At 35.9% G+C, this 15530-nt stretch overlaps 1 protein-coding gene across 1 annotated transcript in view; it reads right to left on the bottom strand.

Moving 5' to 3' along the window:
* Positions 1 to 15530, bottom strand: part of LOC126853390 (division abnormally delayed protein) — a 52297-nt gene that overhangs the window by 34053 nt on the left and 2714 nt on the right. The window contains exons 2-4 of the mRNA XM_050599084.1: positions 13408 to 13548; positions 7472 to 8048; positions 6788 to 6989 (exon numbers count right to left, since the gene is read on the bottom strand). Of these exons, the coding sequence (XP_050455041.1) occupies positions 6788 to 6989; positions 7472 to 8048; positions 13408 to 13548 (920 nt within the window). The remainder of the gene's footprint in view (positions 1 to 6787; positions 6990 to 7471; positions 8049 to 13407; positions 13549 to 15530) is intronic.

Raw genomic sequence — 15530 nt, 5'->3', positions numbered from 1 at the left:
AAGAGAGAGAGAGAGATGCACACAAGGCTCCCTCAGGTACAAGTTCGTTCGAATTCCCTTTTAAGAACACCGTTACTACCTCTTCCCATTCTGATAATCTTTTAGACATGAATCCCTGTGCCATTATCAATTTTGATGGCTTCTCTTGATAGCTTCATCTCTTATGTGCGAGTACATACTAACAAGTTCAGAAACAATTTTAGCGATCATAGGAATCTCGAATAATGAAGCAAAAAAATTTTATTTATTTTACAACCTTTTCCTTTCTCTTATAATAAATAAAAATTAAATTATCTCGTATAATTTTTTATGAAATAAATATATCTTTTTTAAAGTGTTTTTTTTTTTTTTTTGTTTCTTTATATATTTTAATATAAGTGCTTCCTAAGAGCTGAACTCTGCTGAAAGCAGCCATTACCTTAATTAATTTTTTATTAAATTAAATTAAATTAAATTATTTTAAATAAATAAAAAAAAGACAGATGACGCATGTTTCCATCTAAAGATAACTTCTTCATCTAATTCTATTTCTTTCTTAATCTCCCTTTCTTTTATTCCACATTTGCCAAACTATTTTCAGCGGAAATGTCTGTCGTGAAATTTGACAAAATTTAACGACGATGCGCTAAAGAAGATGAGCATCACGGAAAATGGAAATTGTGCATTGAAAGAGGAATATAAAGTGTTTCTTATAAATTTCCTAGACTCGATGAGACTGCGAAATCACTTCGAGGAATGGTCGAAGGAGATACAATCTAATACCGCCCGCGGAAATAAAATCGTGACATCAGCCTTGGCGAGCCATTGACTTCTCGGAACGTATTCCGATCACAATGGCACCTTAACAATAAATCTTACGATATGATTCATATTCATGCGCACACGCCCGATCTCCGATCTCGGGCTAGGACTTTTCTGCTCGCGGAAAAACGATATTACGTTTGTATCGATTTTAACCGAGGATCTAAAGATAGCGTATAACGAGTACGAGATGGCCGGCGTTTAACGTTTGAATGTTCGCGGAAACGAGATTGAAAGCTGAAAATCTAGAGCCGGAGGGTGCCGCGGCCACGTGTTTCGTTTATGCTTGTCATAAGTTCAGCCCGCGCGGATTGACAGGCAACTGAGCTTTTACGAGCCACATGAGTTCCGCGAAGTGTGGCTCGTATAAGTGCGTAACAATATAAGCGAGTAATAGGCAGATTTTGACAATAATCCTACGTAAGTACTCGATCAAACGATCCTCCAATAATGTGCTTCCTCGAATCCCAACTATTTTGATTCTCGGCCTACTTCTCTCTCTCTCTCTCTCTCGCAGATTATTATTATTATTATGACAAAATGTTTATTTAAAAGATTCCCTGGTCTTCCAAGAGAACATTTCAAAGATTTTAAAAAAATAAGATTTCTTATTGTATGCATTTTCTATAAATTCAAAGAGAGATTTTCTTAAATTCCTTGGGTCACAATAAGATTCCATGAGAGCTCTCTGATTTTTCCAGGTACAAAAGAAATCTCTGAAAAATTCCAAGTCTTCCATGTCTTTCGAAAGAATACAGAGACCCTGTATTATTATTATTTCGTTTAAGTAAAATCCTAGATTAAATTTCGAGAGAGAACAATTGAGGAACTCGTGGACGGAACTCGTTTCGCTCGAGTCTCTCTAGCGGGCAGCTTCTCCTAGAGTTGGCTCTAAGTCCGCCAAAGTCGACGGAGACGATTGAGGGACAAGAAAACGAAGAAGTGGGAGGGAAGTCACACGTTCGTCATGCGTATTCGCGGCCGGTGGAGCACGCAATTATCCGAAGTAGGCACCGAAAATACTGATGGAGGAATAGGTCATTGATTCCTCGCCCGGCACCGTGCCAATGCCTCTTCTCCACTTCCTCCATCATCATCATCATCGTCATCATCATCCTCACCATCGTCTTCATCTTCTTCTCTTTTTCTTCTTCTCACTCGCCTACCCCTCGCGGTTCTACGCTATGCAAGCGTTGTTTCTCGTCACCGGATGATTGCATCGACCGCGTAGGAGGCTGGGTCGAAGTCAAAGAAACTGTGGCTCCGTCATATATCTATCTTCAGGAAGAGAGAGAGAGAGAAAGAGAGAGGGAATAGCAGGGACCAGAAGGGATGAGAGACACTGTGATTTCCGCGCCAATACGGACGTTTATCGTCTCAAAGATACACATAAATATGTGATTCGTGATATCGAACCGCTGCGTCTAGCCGAGATCGCCAAGAACATGTCTTTTGTCCCCGACATCGGATTACCGGCACGTATACGAACATTAAATGTATCATGGGATGGACTCGGCTTTTTTGCCCGATGATGTAATAATATGATATATAATGTACCTCTTTCGTAAAATAAAATTTTTAGTGATTTTTAAAATTGTTTTTTAATTATAATTTATCAAATTTTTATTAAGATTATTTTTGCTTCCCTCTCTTTTCATTATATCAATTATATTAGTGTATATATGATATAAATATATTAAAAAATATAATATTCGTCTCCTTAATAAAAAATTACTCCAACAATTCGATGCAAGTCAATGATATATCATATTTATTATTAAAAAAATATCATATTGATTATTGCTTAGAAAACAATTATTCCGAGATTGACATTTAGCCTACTATCAGATTTCATTGAAGCGGAATTATCCGAAATGATATGCAATATGTCGCATATATATCCAGATAGCCCTAACATATTCGCGAGTTCGAATTAAGCGATTGAATCCGATAACACGTAAATACGTTTGCCTAAATTACACAGTAATCTGTCCATCACGGATCTGGGTCAAACCTGGGCAACCATTTAGCGCGAGCTAAATCAAATTTCGAGCAATTTACAAGACTGTAAAAAAAAAGACTTATCGTCGTATTAAGTATCCTCAAATATAGATGAATCGAAATATTTAAAAAAACTCAAAATTATTATGTTCACAAAATTATAAATAAAAATTGTTACAAAATTATTAAATAAAATTATTAAATAATAATAAAAAATAATAAATAAATTAATAAATAATAATAAAATATTAATAAATTCTCCATTTATATGCGATCCTATCCTATCCATTGCACAGTATTTTCATTAGTTGACCATTCGGTGTAAGGATGTAGTGGGTCCACATAAGGATCGATAATCCTGGGATTAAGCGTTTCCGAAAATAAAAAAATTCCGATTAGGATTAATCGCGAACCTGAAACGAATGTCTTTGCGTCGCAAAATGTGGGTGTGGGAGAAAGAGGATGTACAACAGGACGAATATAACAAGACGAAAGATTAATTCCGCTTGAGAAAGGGGGCCGTGAAAGAGGGAAAGAAAGCGAGACGACAATGCCTCCTTTTTCGTGTTCGCCCAATTATAGAAGCGCTCGAGCGAGGTCGTAAGGATCTCAGGCGCCACCCGGGGATAAAGGATGTTTCTTTGCGAATACTTGCGATGAATCCGCGAAACGACGATCCTAAGGACGGACACTCACTCGTCTTCGTCGCTCAAGACAAACAGAGGATTTAGAAGGAACTGCCTCTCTCAAACAATTCAGTCAAATAGTGCGATACTCGAGAATAATTTGCATGCTATTTGAATGAGTCGCTTGAGAAAAGAGACATTGCTACAAAAGTTTTATTTTTCTAGAACGAGAAAAGATAATTCAATAGCACATAAAATCATATAAATTAATGAAATTGTATAAAATCTTATTCCATTAAAGTTTGCATTTTTGTATCAATAAATAAAACAGAAACTTTTCTACATGTGCAAATGTATCTATATAAAAAAAACCAACATCGCATGTAATAAAATCCAATTTTAAAATAAAGCTCTTTCTAAATAGCTCTATTAAAGTACGAAGAGAAAGAGGGAGAAAGAGATGATTTGACTAGAATGAAAATTTCGATAGAGTTCTAGAGTTTCAACGAACCCCAATGTCAGATTCACGCAAAAACTGCATTCAATATTTTTATTCCTGCAAATAATCCAACAATCTTCGTTATATTTCCGACAAATCTAGCAGGTACGCCTCGTTTATTATTCGAGAAAATACTCACTGACGTTAAGAGCGATTCGCAAATAACGAGAGCTATTACTTTAACTACGTTTCATATTCGAGAGATTCTTTTTCCATTCGTGACAATTTCAACACGATCTACAGGGAAAAGTAACAAAATCCTTTGTAGATTCAACGGAGAGATTAACAGGTCCGTGAGCTTCGTCTCGCTAATCCCTTTTACTTTAGCCACTCTCCCGCCTTTCGTCTCAAAATTCCCATGCTGATCCAGAAATGCGGGCGGGGAGGAGGGAGGGGGGCGGTGCATGGCGGTAAGGTGACTTTTGTCGAACTACTCTCCCGATACGGAGACTCAGAAAAAAAAATAGAAAGAGAATATCCGTCGGTCGGAATAAGTTAAACGTTCTCATATATATATATATATATATATATATATATATATATATATATATATACACGAGGCGCCGCGGGATGAATAATAATGAGGGACATTGACGGGGATGCGCGCGGGGGAACACCTCGTCGGGCGCCTTTTCGTAAAAAGGCCGTTAAGGTGCTACCTTAACGATCCCCGGGGCCCCCACGGCTGCCGCGGTGAAAAAAGGGAGACCGAGGGCCTGCACGTGGAATGCAGACACGTAACGCTCGCAGAATGCGCCCGGGCCGCCGACCGCCGGGAATTATTAGTGCGAGTGAGTGAGAGAGAGAGAGAGAGAGAGAGAGAGAGAGAGAGAGAGAGGACCCTCTGAATGCAGCGGGTCGAACAGGTCTATACGTGCGGTATCGGGTGTAGGTAGGTAGGTAGGTAGGTAGGTATGTATATATATATACACATACAATACGAAGGTACAAACAGGTACGAACAGGGGACCTGCCGCCGGTCTCTCACGGGGGCCCGCCACTCTCCCTCCCCCTCCTGCCGGTCCTGCTTCGGTTCGTAAGGCAGACCTTTGTTCGCGATTCGACGAGTCCGAAATCGATGCGCGATAAGACTCTCGCGATTAGAAGCGGATATAATAAAATATATCCTCTCTTTCTCTCCCGTCCCGAGAATACACTGAAATGACAGCCGCACAATTGCCTACGTCAAGTCGAAACAAGGTACACTGTATCATCAACATTTCTCGCTATTTATCGTTGTATATGTATTCAGAAGTCAAAACTTAATCGAGTCTTCGATTAAAATCTAAATTAAATATTTTGTACAAAAATAACACGGTTATTTTAATCGAACAGCTGATTTCTGTCATCCTCCTGTCGTTATATATTTTTGTACAAAAATATTTAATGACAGAAGAATGACAAAAATCAGCTGTTTAGTAAGCTATCGATAAGAAAGTGGTATATATATATATATATATATATATATATATATATATATATATTTTATACACAAAATAATCTATAATATCTAAAATATATAAATTTCGTTTCATATTTAAAGCACAGAGAGAGTTACAAGAACCGCGGGTTAGTTAAGGCGAAATGGGGTGACCGAGGACAATCGGCAACCGCGAATCGATTTCGCTGGAAAGAGGAAGGAAGAACCGTAGAGAGAGCGGGAATCTGGCTTCTAAGCGAAGGATCGATTCTGTCGTCGCGGCGCGGCGTGACCGTCCGTGTGAGAAACTTTTAATTGCGTTCCGCGCGCGCGCGAGCGGAGCGGCCCATTTCGTCGGCAACTCGGGGTCGAGAACCGGAACGAAGGGACGAGAAATCGTGGTGTAGGTAGATTGGTAGGTGGAGGAGGTGGGCGACGCGAGGGGAACGACGGAGGAGGGCGGCAAGGCGAACGATGGCGCGAGGGCATAACTTATGCGTGTTCACCGAACGAAGAATTGTCTCGAGGATCGTAATATGTGGGGAATAAGGTGGCGCGTTGTATGGAAGTCGAATATAGGGGTAACGGCTGCAGTGAAACGGTATATGGTTGGCTCGAGGATTTCATCCGATATTGTGGGAAGTAAAATTTTTAGTGATTTTTTTTCGAATTATTTATCTCTTAATTATAACTTATTAAATTTTTATTAATATTATTATTTATATTATATATTAAATATATTATTTTTGCTTCTATTTCTCTCTCTCTCTCTCTCTCTCTCTCTCTCGCTTTATTAATTTATTAATAATATTAATTATATTTTGTATTATATTAGCATATGATGTGTGTGATATAAATATATTAAAAGCTTGATCTTGGTTTTTTTTAATAAAATAAATTACTCTTTAGAAATCCAATCCAAATCAATTATATATTGATTGTTAAATAAACTATATCATATCGATGCTATCATAAATATATATATTGTAGGAAGCATATAAAGATAATAAAATAAGAGAGCAAAATAAAATCCAAATAAAATTGATACTTGTCACATAAAATATATATGTTTCTATTGCTATTCTCTAAAAAAAAAAAAATATAAAATATTCGTGTAAAAATCTTCTCAAAGACTAAATCAAGAGAGAGAAAAAGAAAGAGAGAGGAGAAAAAAAGAGAGAGAGAAAAGTAGTCATAAATGTCAACTAATAATCAACTTCACTAACATAAATAAATCCAATTTGTATATAAGTTGTAAATAAAAGTTGTAATAAAAAAGGGAATCTTATTTTTTCATCCACTTCTGATACGAATAGTGAATGAATGAGTGAACGAAAAATTCGATTCACGCGAAGAGAGATTATAAAATTCTCGGAAGCGGTGTCCCGGGCAGATCGGGCTAGCCTGTTGAATATGAATATGAAATACTCTCGCACTTACCTTCTCCTCGAGCGACGGTCCGTCCTCCATCGCGTGCATAATGGCATCCGAAATGCGGGAGTCCAACTGTCTGACGGCATTCTTGATGTTCAATTCCAGGGGATTGTTATCGTTGTCCACCGCCGCGACGAGCCTCCCGACTGTTTCCACGTAGCCGGACCATGCGAGATCCAGTTCGTACGCCGGCTCTGCCAGGCAGCCTCTGCAACGTTTACATATTTGCATGTTTTTTTTTATCTCATTTTTTTTGCTCGCAACACGAAGATACACCTGCTATTATCACGCGTGATTATTACACAGGTCTATCAGAAATTTTCTCTCTTTTTTTTTTTTGATAATTATAACAATCTCTGTGCAAAATAATCACAAATAATTACAAATCTAAGCAATTGGAAAAATATATGTATAGCTCTCAGTCCGCGGGATACATTAATTATAAAATAATTATAATAATTATCAATGCAAATAATTGTATTAATGATCAATTCAACGACTGCAATTCAATACGGCAAAATTAATCGAGGAGGAAGGTACAAAAGCGTCGCTATTCGGCCGATTTACTTGCGCTGTCCATTGTGTCCGAAAACACGGATTTGTCACACCTATTTCGACGCCCATGAGAAAAGGGATATTGGTGTCGGAAATTTTTGGAATTTTTTCTCATGGATCAGCAGTGTGACTCACCTTATTACGTTCATGCAGAAACCGTTACAGGATCGCACATCCTTTCCGATTCCTTTGCACTTTGGACAATAGGTCATCCTGAGCAGGGCATTGTAGCAGGCCTCTTGCTGAGGACTATTGCTACTGCCGACAGCGAACAGCACGCTATCGGTGCCGTCGAGAAAGGTTTTGCCGAGGCTTAGAGCCTGTATCAGCACTCTGGTAGCCTCCAGACTCTTGCTAATCTTCTTGAATAATTCTTGGGGCACGTCACCAAACGGCTGTATGTCGTCCATTGTCTCGTACAAGCAGGACTTGAACTTTTCGGTGAAATCCCGACGATCCTGATGCTGATTGACGACGAAGTGATAGGCGATGGGGAAGAGACGCGTGAAGAACTCGCGGAAGCGCTCCTGCAACGTGTCTCGCGTCAACGCTTGCTGGTCGTCCGGGGTATCAACGGGCGACACGTAGTCCACCATCGCCTGGTAGAGCGATCGGATCGAGGGCCTGCTCAGCACCGCCATCGAGCGGTACACCTGGTCGAACATGGTCAGCGTCTTGTTCTCCGACTTTCGCAGCAGAACAATCACCGTCTCTGCAAAAATGCGCTCTCTTTAATATTTTATACGACTCTTGAGAAGAGATCTGCATTTTCTCTTTCTCCATATCGCACGATTGCGTAAGACCGTAAGAATGTCGAGAATTTTGACAATTTTTTTCAAAGGAACGTATTATTCAAGAGAGATGAAAGGAAATGCGAGGTCTTATCTAAAAAAAATTTTTTAAATAGATAAAATATGTAAGACAAAGAATCAATTTTTGAAAATGGAGACCGAAAGTGTATCCTTTAAAAGTCTAAGATAGTAAAACAATAAATCGACATTCTTGTTTGTGACACGTTACCAAACGATAATTTTATCTTCGAGTGACTAGACTGTAAATTATTCAAAAATTAACTGCTAAAATTCTTTTCGGATGACTGTTATTCTTTCGTTAGCAAATGTTAGGAAATATTATTTCTAAAAATAACGTATATCAATGAATAATAAAAATTTGCCTTTATTAAAAAGAAAAATAATCGCTTATATTGTTTTAAAAAATATTACAAGGAAATCTCCATGTACGAAAATTATACTAAAAAATATTAATAAATTAAAATATTAAAAAAAAATTGCTCAGATGATTGAAAGAGTTGAACAAATTGATTTATCCAGAGAATCTATTAATAGTATTCGACCTTGTACGTGATTCATCAGCGGTTTATCCTTGCGTTTCCTGCCTTTATTTTTTCTTCTTTTACCAATCCTTTTCCTAATCTAATTCGATCAAATGATTCCTCATGCAAGTGCGCCCACTTGAGATTTCGTGAGTGTGACAAGAAGAGCGTGCTTAAGAGACGCACTTAATCGCGAAGGCGTAAAACGAAGAAACACGGAGAAGAAGTGCTTCTCGATTTTCGTTTCAGTTTCAAGTGGCTCAGGCAAGGATCTATGCACACTTCTTCATCTGACGAAAGTGTGCACCCCACGGTTCTAATAATCCTAAGGGAAGTGACGATTAGACAATAATAAGGGCGAAAGGTGTTTTTATGTTAATGGTATCGACTGTTGAGAATAAAAGTGTCAATTATGGATAGTTTTGAAGTTCTGACAATTTGATGCAAATGTACAAGTATTGCGTATGCGTATAAAAAAATAAAATTGTAATATATAATATAGAATATGCACATTATGTACTTGATAATAAATGTATTATATAATAAATTGTAGTTTAATCAAAATTATAAAATTATATATATATATTTAAATTATATATGTATATATATATATATATATATATATATATATATATATATAATTAAAAATTTTATATAAAATACATATACATATATACATATATACATATACATATAATAAATATAATATGTATAATAAATATATTTATAATATATATATATAATATTTTATTATATATAATATTTTATTGTATATACAGGGTGTCCCGCAACAAGGTTTAAGGATAAATTCTTGAGATTATTTTAAGATGATTTTTCCTCGACAAAAATATCATTTTTTGCAAGTTTCCAATTTTTGTCATCATATATTTTTGTAAGCCTTAAATTAAAATTCTTTCTCTCTGTTAAAATAAACTCTATCTAAAATTATCTAAAAAATATAATTTTAATTCTCTATGAAGTATATATGTATAATTTAATTATATAATAATTATGTTATTATAATTATTATATTATTTATATTTATTATATTGTTTATATTTATTATATTATTATATTATATAAGTATATTATTATATTATTAATTATACATAAGAAAAAGAAAGAAAGAGTAATGATATGAGATAAAAAAGCACACATAAGATTTCATAAAACTCCATAACGAAAATTTACAACCGATTTTTTAGAATCATTCGGAATGTTTCTGTCGAAATATCGATTTCTCCTCGCGAAAAGACGTCGTGTACGACACTAAAATTGGACAGCGGAAAAATATACCGGTTTCGATATCTGATTTGCGACATTGCGCTTCGGAATTATATCTCGCGGACGAAAGTTTCGCGCCATCGCAACGGAGTAAAGCGGTTTAATTTATTTTTCTGGATATGTCTGCGTTAATTAAAATTAATGGCCATATAAAAATACGCGTTGCGATATCTCGTAGCTGTCATCGCTATCTCTCTTTCACTCGGCAAGAGAACGGTAAGAGAACCTTCAGACTTTCCTCCTTGTGCGAAACGTTACTTGTCGAGACGGATTATGCCTGCGTTAATTGAGACTTCAAAAGCGACGTGGACCTATTTTCCTTCAATTACGGAGATTCGGACGTCGAATGGACGAAAATAAATCCGACGATAAATATTGATAATGATACGTACCCCCTTTTTAATTCTATCAGAAGTTACGTCGATCTTTATCAAACGTAAAACGAGACTTCTTATCTGTGTATGTTAATCTCTTCGGATTTGAGTATCCGTTTATCGAAGAATTTTATTAAGATCTTTTTTCTCTGTGTAAACAATGTGACCTACGTAAATGTTGTGTTACTAGGTAACATAACATTTTTAAAAGAAAAATATTTAAAAATATAATCAAGAAAAAAATGGAAAATCCAATATTAAAAATTTCGAGATAGACATTAATGAAATAATTAAAAAGAAAAAACCTTCCTGAATTTTTTTTGAAACGTCTCTGAACGATAGAATTTTAAGCCTAAATAAAATAACCAAACAAACAAAATGTTTTTCAATAATTTCTATTAATAGCACAGATTTTTTAAATAATTTATTAAATTAAGTTGTCAAGAAATATCGTTAAAAGGCAAAAATTCCGATATATTTAACACTAAATTAATCCATAAAGCTACATAATTATATTCGTCGCAATTAGAGTGTCCAAGATAAAAAAAAAAATAAAATTTTAAACTGCCAATAAAAGACAATGACAATGTATGTATTATGAATTGAAGAATTAAACAGTTCTTTACTTTATCTTATTTAAAAAAAAAAAAATTCTAAAAAATAATAATAAAAACTACAGCTTCAAGAATCAAATTTGAAGATTCGGAGATGGAAGGGAGCTCAGTTTCGGTGAAAGGCTGCGAAAAATGCGGGACGCTCTTGTTCCCGCCAAGATGCAAATACTTCGCTCAGCAAGGAGAAAGAGAGAGAGAGAGAAAGTAAGTTTTTCGCGGCATCAAAAATAGCAGAGAGCGGAGTCTGTGCTTGAATTCTAGACGCCGTGTTACCGAGGCAACGACACGCGCTTTGCGAACGCGCCTTGCCGCTATCTTCCTCTTTCTCGTTCTGTCATGCGTGTGTGTGTGTGTGTGTGTGTGCGTGTGAGTGCGTGCGCGTGTGAGTGCGTGCGCGTGTGATGCGTACCGGTTAAGCGACGACATACCGGTATAAATACCGGACTGACCACGTAATCGAATTGACTAAGGAGCTGCACAACCCTGTGGATCGATGATTGAAAACCGACGTAAGGAATATTTTCGGAAATTAAAAAAAAAAGAAGAGGGAAAATTAAAAACTTGCGCGATTAAAATAATATAATGTAAGTGTGAAAAGTGTAGACCATAATCTGTTTTGTATTATCGTCACAGAAACAATGTGGGAATAATTTACAATAATTTATAGTAACGAGATGTGTAATATGCAAAGCCGCAAAGATATATGAGTCACGCGGCTTGACATCGCCGGTGTTAATCTCTCGTACGCGAGAATAATATTCAGCTCGCGCGCCGTCGAGATAAGCGCTCGAAATAAGGAGTGACATATTTGCGGCATCTGAACGCGAGGCCATGCCCAGGAATTAAAGGGACGGATCGTGGGAGCGAGAGAGAAAGGGGGAAGGAAGGGAGAGATAGCGAGAGAATCGGATAGGAGGGAGGTTCGCGTTCAGTCTCCTGTCCCCGTATAAGGCGGAGAGAACGGCTTCGCGATTCTTCGCGAAGACCGGCAATATCCGGCGAGGGCCCCGCGGTGAGTTCTTCGGGGTGCCGGTGCCCCGGAAGAGAGCTAGCTTTCATCCCGATAATTTTGCCGACCGTCCTCCGGTCTCCTAGAATGAACGCGGCGGAGGTCTTTCTTTTTCTTTTTTTTTTTTCAGGGAGAGAAGAGATGCGTCTCTCTCTCCACCTACCTTTTGTCGAAACCTTTGCCGATACAACGATCGATGGAAAATTCCATAAATCAAACGTGTCGAAGGATGAATGAAAGCTTCTTAGCGATTCTAATGACAAAACGCCGGAAACGAGGAATAAACCGCAGGTCATTTTACTCATCCCGCTTCGTTTACCTGTGAGTTTCATGTATCCCAGAGGATACATGACACATTACAAGTATTATAATAGCGAGTCTCTTAAGCTGACGAATAGTCAGCTATTACCAATAGCGAACGTCAATGAAGAAATATTATTTAATTAATAATTATACAGAAAACTATACATCTTATAGAAAATATTTAAAAAATTAATAATTAAATTATAAAAAAATAATGACAATAATAATTAAAAATTAAATAATAAATTAAAAGTAAATAATATAAATTAATAATAATAATAATAATAATAATAAGAAGAAGAAGAAGAAGAAGATGAAAATAATAATAATAACAAAATGAAATAATAATAATAATAAAAATTAAATAATAATAATAACAAAATTAAATAATATTATAATAAATAAATTATTAATCTTTTTATATTTTTTTTTATATTTAAACCTTTTCTTTCACGCCTCGTACGCCGATATTTATTTGGGTTGGTTCATATTCGTTCCTTCGTTCATTATGGATTCAGCTTTATAGTTTTCTCTTTCTTTTTGCAGTAGCATTCTTTCTTTTTGGAGTAATCTAATAATGACATATTGCTCCTGTATTTATCTCTCTCAAATAATTCGAACTTAAGTTCTCGTAATTCTGTTCGTTATACACAGCATTCGAAAATATATTCATTTAATGTAAAATTCATTTATCATTTTATACATCAATAATGCAATATTAAACGCGAATCTGATACCTGCTAAAAGCTATTTCAATATTCTGTGACACAATAACACATATAAATAAATATGCAACAGTCACGTTAAAGAATAATTGCACCGATATTTCAGCATTAAGTCAATTTTCATTAAACAACTAACTATCGTACTTGGGGGGGGGGGGAAAAATAGAATCGATTTATGCACAAAAATAAATCAGCTGATCACTTAATTATTCAGATATGCCAACCGTAACAAATCAATGGACGGTGAAAAGTAATTTTAAATCACTTTAAATTGTACATACACTTTCAAAAGTATATAACCGTACAGGCAGCAGTTATTACGAATTTACATGTACGCGTGTATTAATTCTGCTTTTCGCGCGAAAGCACTTTGCGGCACTCGGCGGCGCGAGCGTGCTAGGAGGCGAAGAGAGAGATAGAGCGTCCTACCTCTAAGAGCGTCGGCGGTGGTGACGAGGAGACCCTGCAGACTTCTGCTGTGATGATGAATCAGATTGTGGAAGTCGGCCCGAGCTTGTTGCTTCAAACGCTCCTCCATCTCCTTGCTGCAGCACTTGCCATGGCACGTCGCTGGAAAAAGAAAAAGGGAAAAGAGATGCTTCACGTTATTATTGCGCAAAGTCACCTACATTAGGGGACGCTCCCCCTCCGTCTAAAGCTAAATCAAATTGGAGCACGACGAGGCGGGCGGGGGGAAGGAGGGGGAGGAGGGGGGATGGGGGACTTGAGTCTAAACGTCAAACTGCATAAAACTCGACCCGCGGTGTAAAAGCCTGGTGTAATCCGACCTACATATTTTGTGAGAAACGTTGAAAAAAAGAACGTAATGTAATTGAAATGCGATCGCGTAATCTCCGTAACACGATCGAGCGGAAATTTTATTACGTCAAATATTATTTTATCACACGGAGGAGGAATTTCGTTTCGTCGAATTAATCGGGTTCGTATTCACGCTTCGCGATTTTACGTTTCGTCACACACACACACACACACACACACGTCGTGTCACCGGAATTTTCACCATATCGGATATAATCTATAATTTTTCAATTTTCGAAGAGAATGTCGATATTCGAGTGACACTTTTGTTAATCGAAGACTTCGATATAATTGACAAGCTCTGGTTATATAAATCGATAAATTCTCCTTTCCGAAAAATGTAAAAGTTTTTCATGATTTTGAGACAGCTGGTGGGACGTGCAATTAAATGTATAAAAAAAAAAATAAAAGTGCCAGCATTACGCTTTTATTATACAAAAATTCTTTTATTATTTTCCTATTTAAATATCTTTACATGGAATCACGATATTTTTTGATAGAGTTCTCTCTCTCTCTCTCTCTCTCTCTGTCTTCTTTTATCGCGTTTTATTCAAAATTCTTAAGAAATAGATTTCCAAAAAAATTATTTAAGATTTTTAATTATTTAATTATTTAAATATTTTTTATTTTGTTATATATTTTTCTATTTTTACATGTATCTTTTATTTTCTTAAACTCAAACAGCTATTCTGATTCCAATGCATTGTGCATTCTAATCATATTAAATACAAGAATGTTAAATAAATAAAGGTCTTCATCGAACATACATGCATTCAGTATTAATAGCAATGTTCGGGAACGATATAATAATAATGTTTGCGCGCGATAATTTCAACCGAGATCAGAAAATATGCCGCGTCGCAATCGATCGAAATCTCGCGGTGACGTGCATTCTTCTTCGCCTCTGGGGGAACCGGTTTAGCGAACGAAGCTACATCGAATTTAAAGAGCTATATACATCGAGCTATATAGCACGATTAAAAATATGAATAACTATAGAGATAAATATTTAAATATAGAAATATGTAAAACAGTAAAAAAGTACTGTGTAAACAAGTAAATACAGAAATATAAATATTAATATTAAAAGTATTAATATTAATAATTGAATGTGTATTTGTAGTGGTATATTAAATATTAAAATAATATATTAGATTTCTTTGAGTATTAAAATAACAAACTTTTAGAGAGAAATAAAAAAATACGGCTAACAATGTTCAGATGAAAAATAACAAATGTGAAAAAAAAAAGAAAGAAAGATATATAGCTGTCTGTGTGACAGCTATTTAATTTGTATAAATATGTAATACTTGCATAGAACGTCAATATTTTTTTCTAGAAACAAGGAAAGAGCATGTTAAGGTCAGTTATCGGAGCGGACTAGATTTGTAATAATTATCTTTTATATTTTTGGATTGGTAAAAATAAGTTTTATCACGCACACATTTGTTTCGTAAATGAATAACTTGTAAGATTGATGAAAAAAAAAAAAAAGAAGAAAACACGTGGACACGCGTGCGTCACGTCGGAGTCGTATATATTAGCCAATAGAATTAATAGTTCCAAAGTTCTAAAAATCATCGCATAAATCATAAAAGCGACAAGGAAGTAAAAATGACGAATAGAAAGAGGGGGAAAAAAAAATCGGTAAAAAGCATAGTCATGTTACGATGAGCGATATAGTTATGCAAATGATTGATTCTTTGACATCGGAGAATCGATAGTCGCGTTAA

Source organism: Cataglyphis hispanica, chromosome 12 (assembly GCF_021464435.1).
Source record: "Cataglyphis hispanica isolate Lineage 1 chromosome 12, ULB_Chis1_1.0, whole genome shotgun sequence".
Taxonomy (NCBI): domain Eukaryota; kingdom Metazoa; phylum Arthropoda; class Insecta; order Hymenoptera; family Formicidae; genus Cataglyphis; species Cataglyphis hispanica.
The sequence above is the reverse complement of the archived record's forward strand: the minus strand, read 5'-3'. Positions and strand labels throughout refer to the sequence as shown.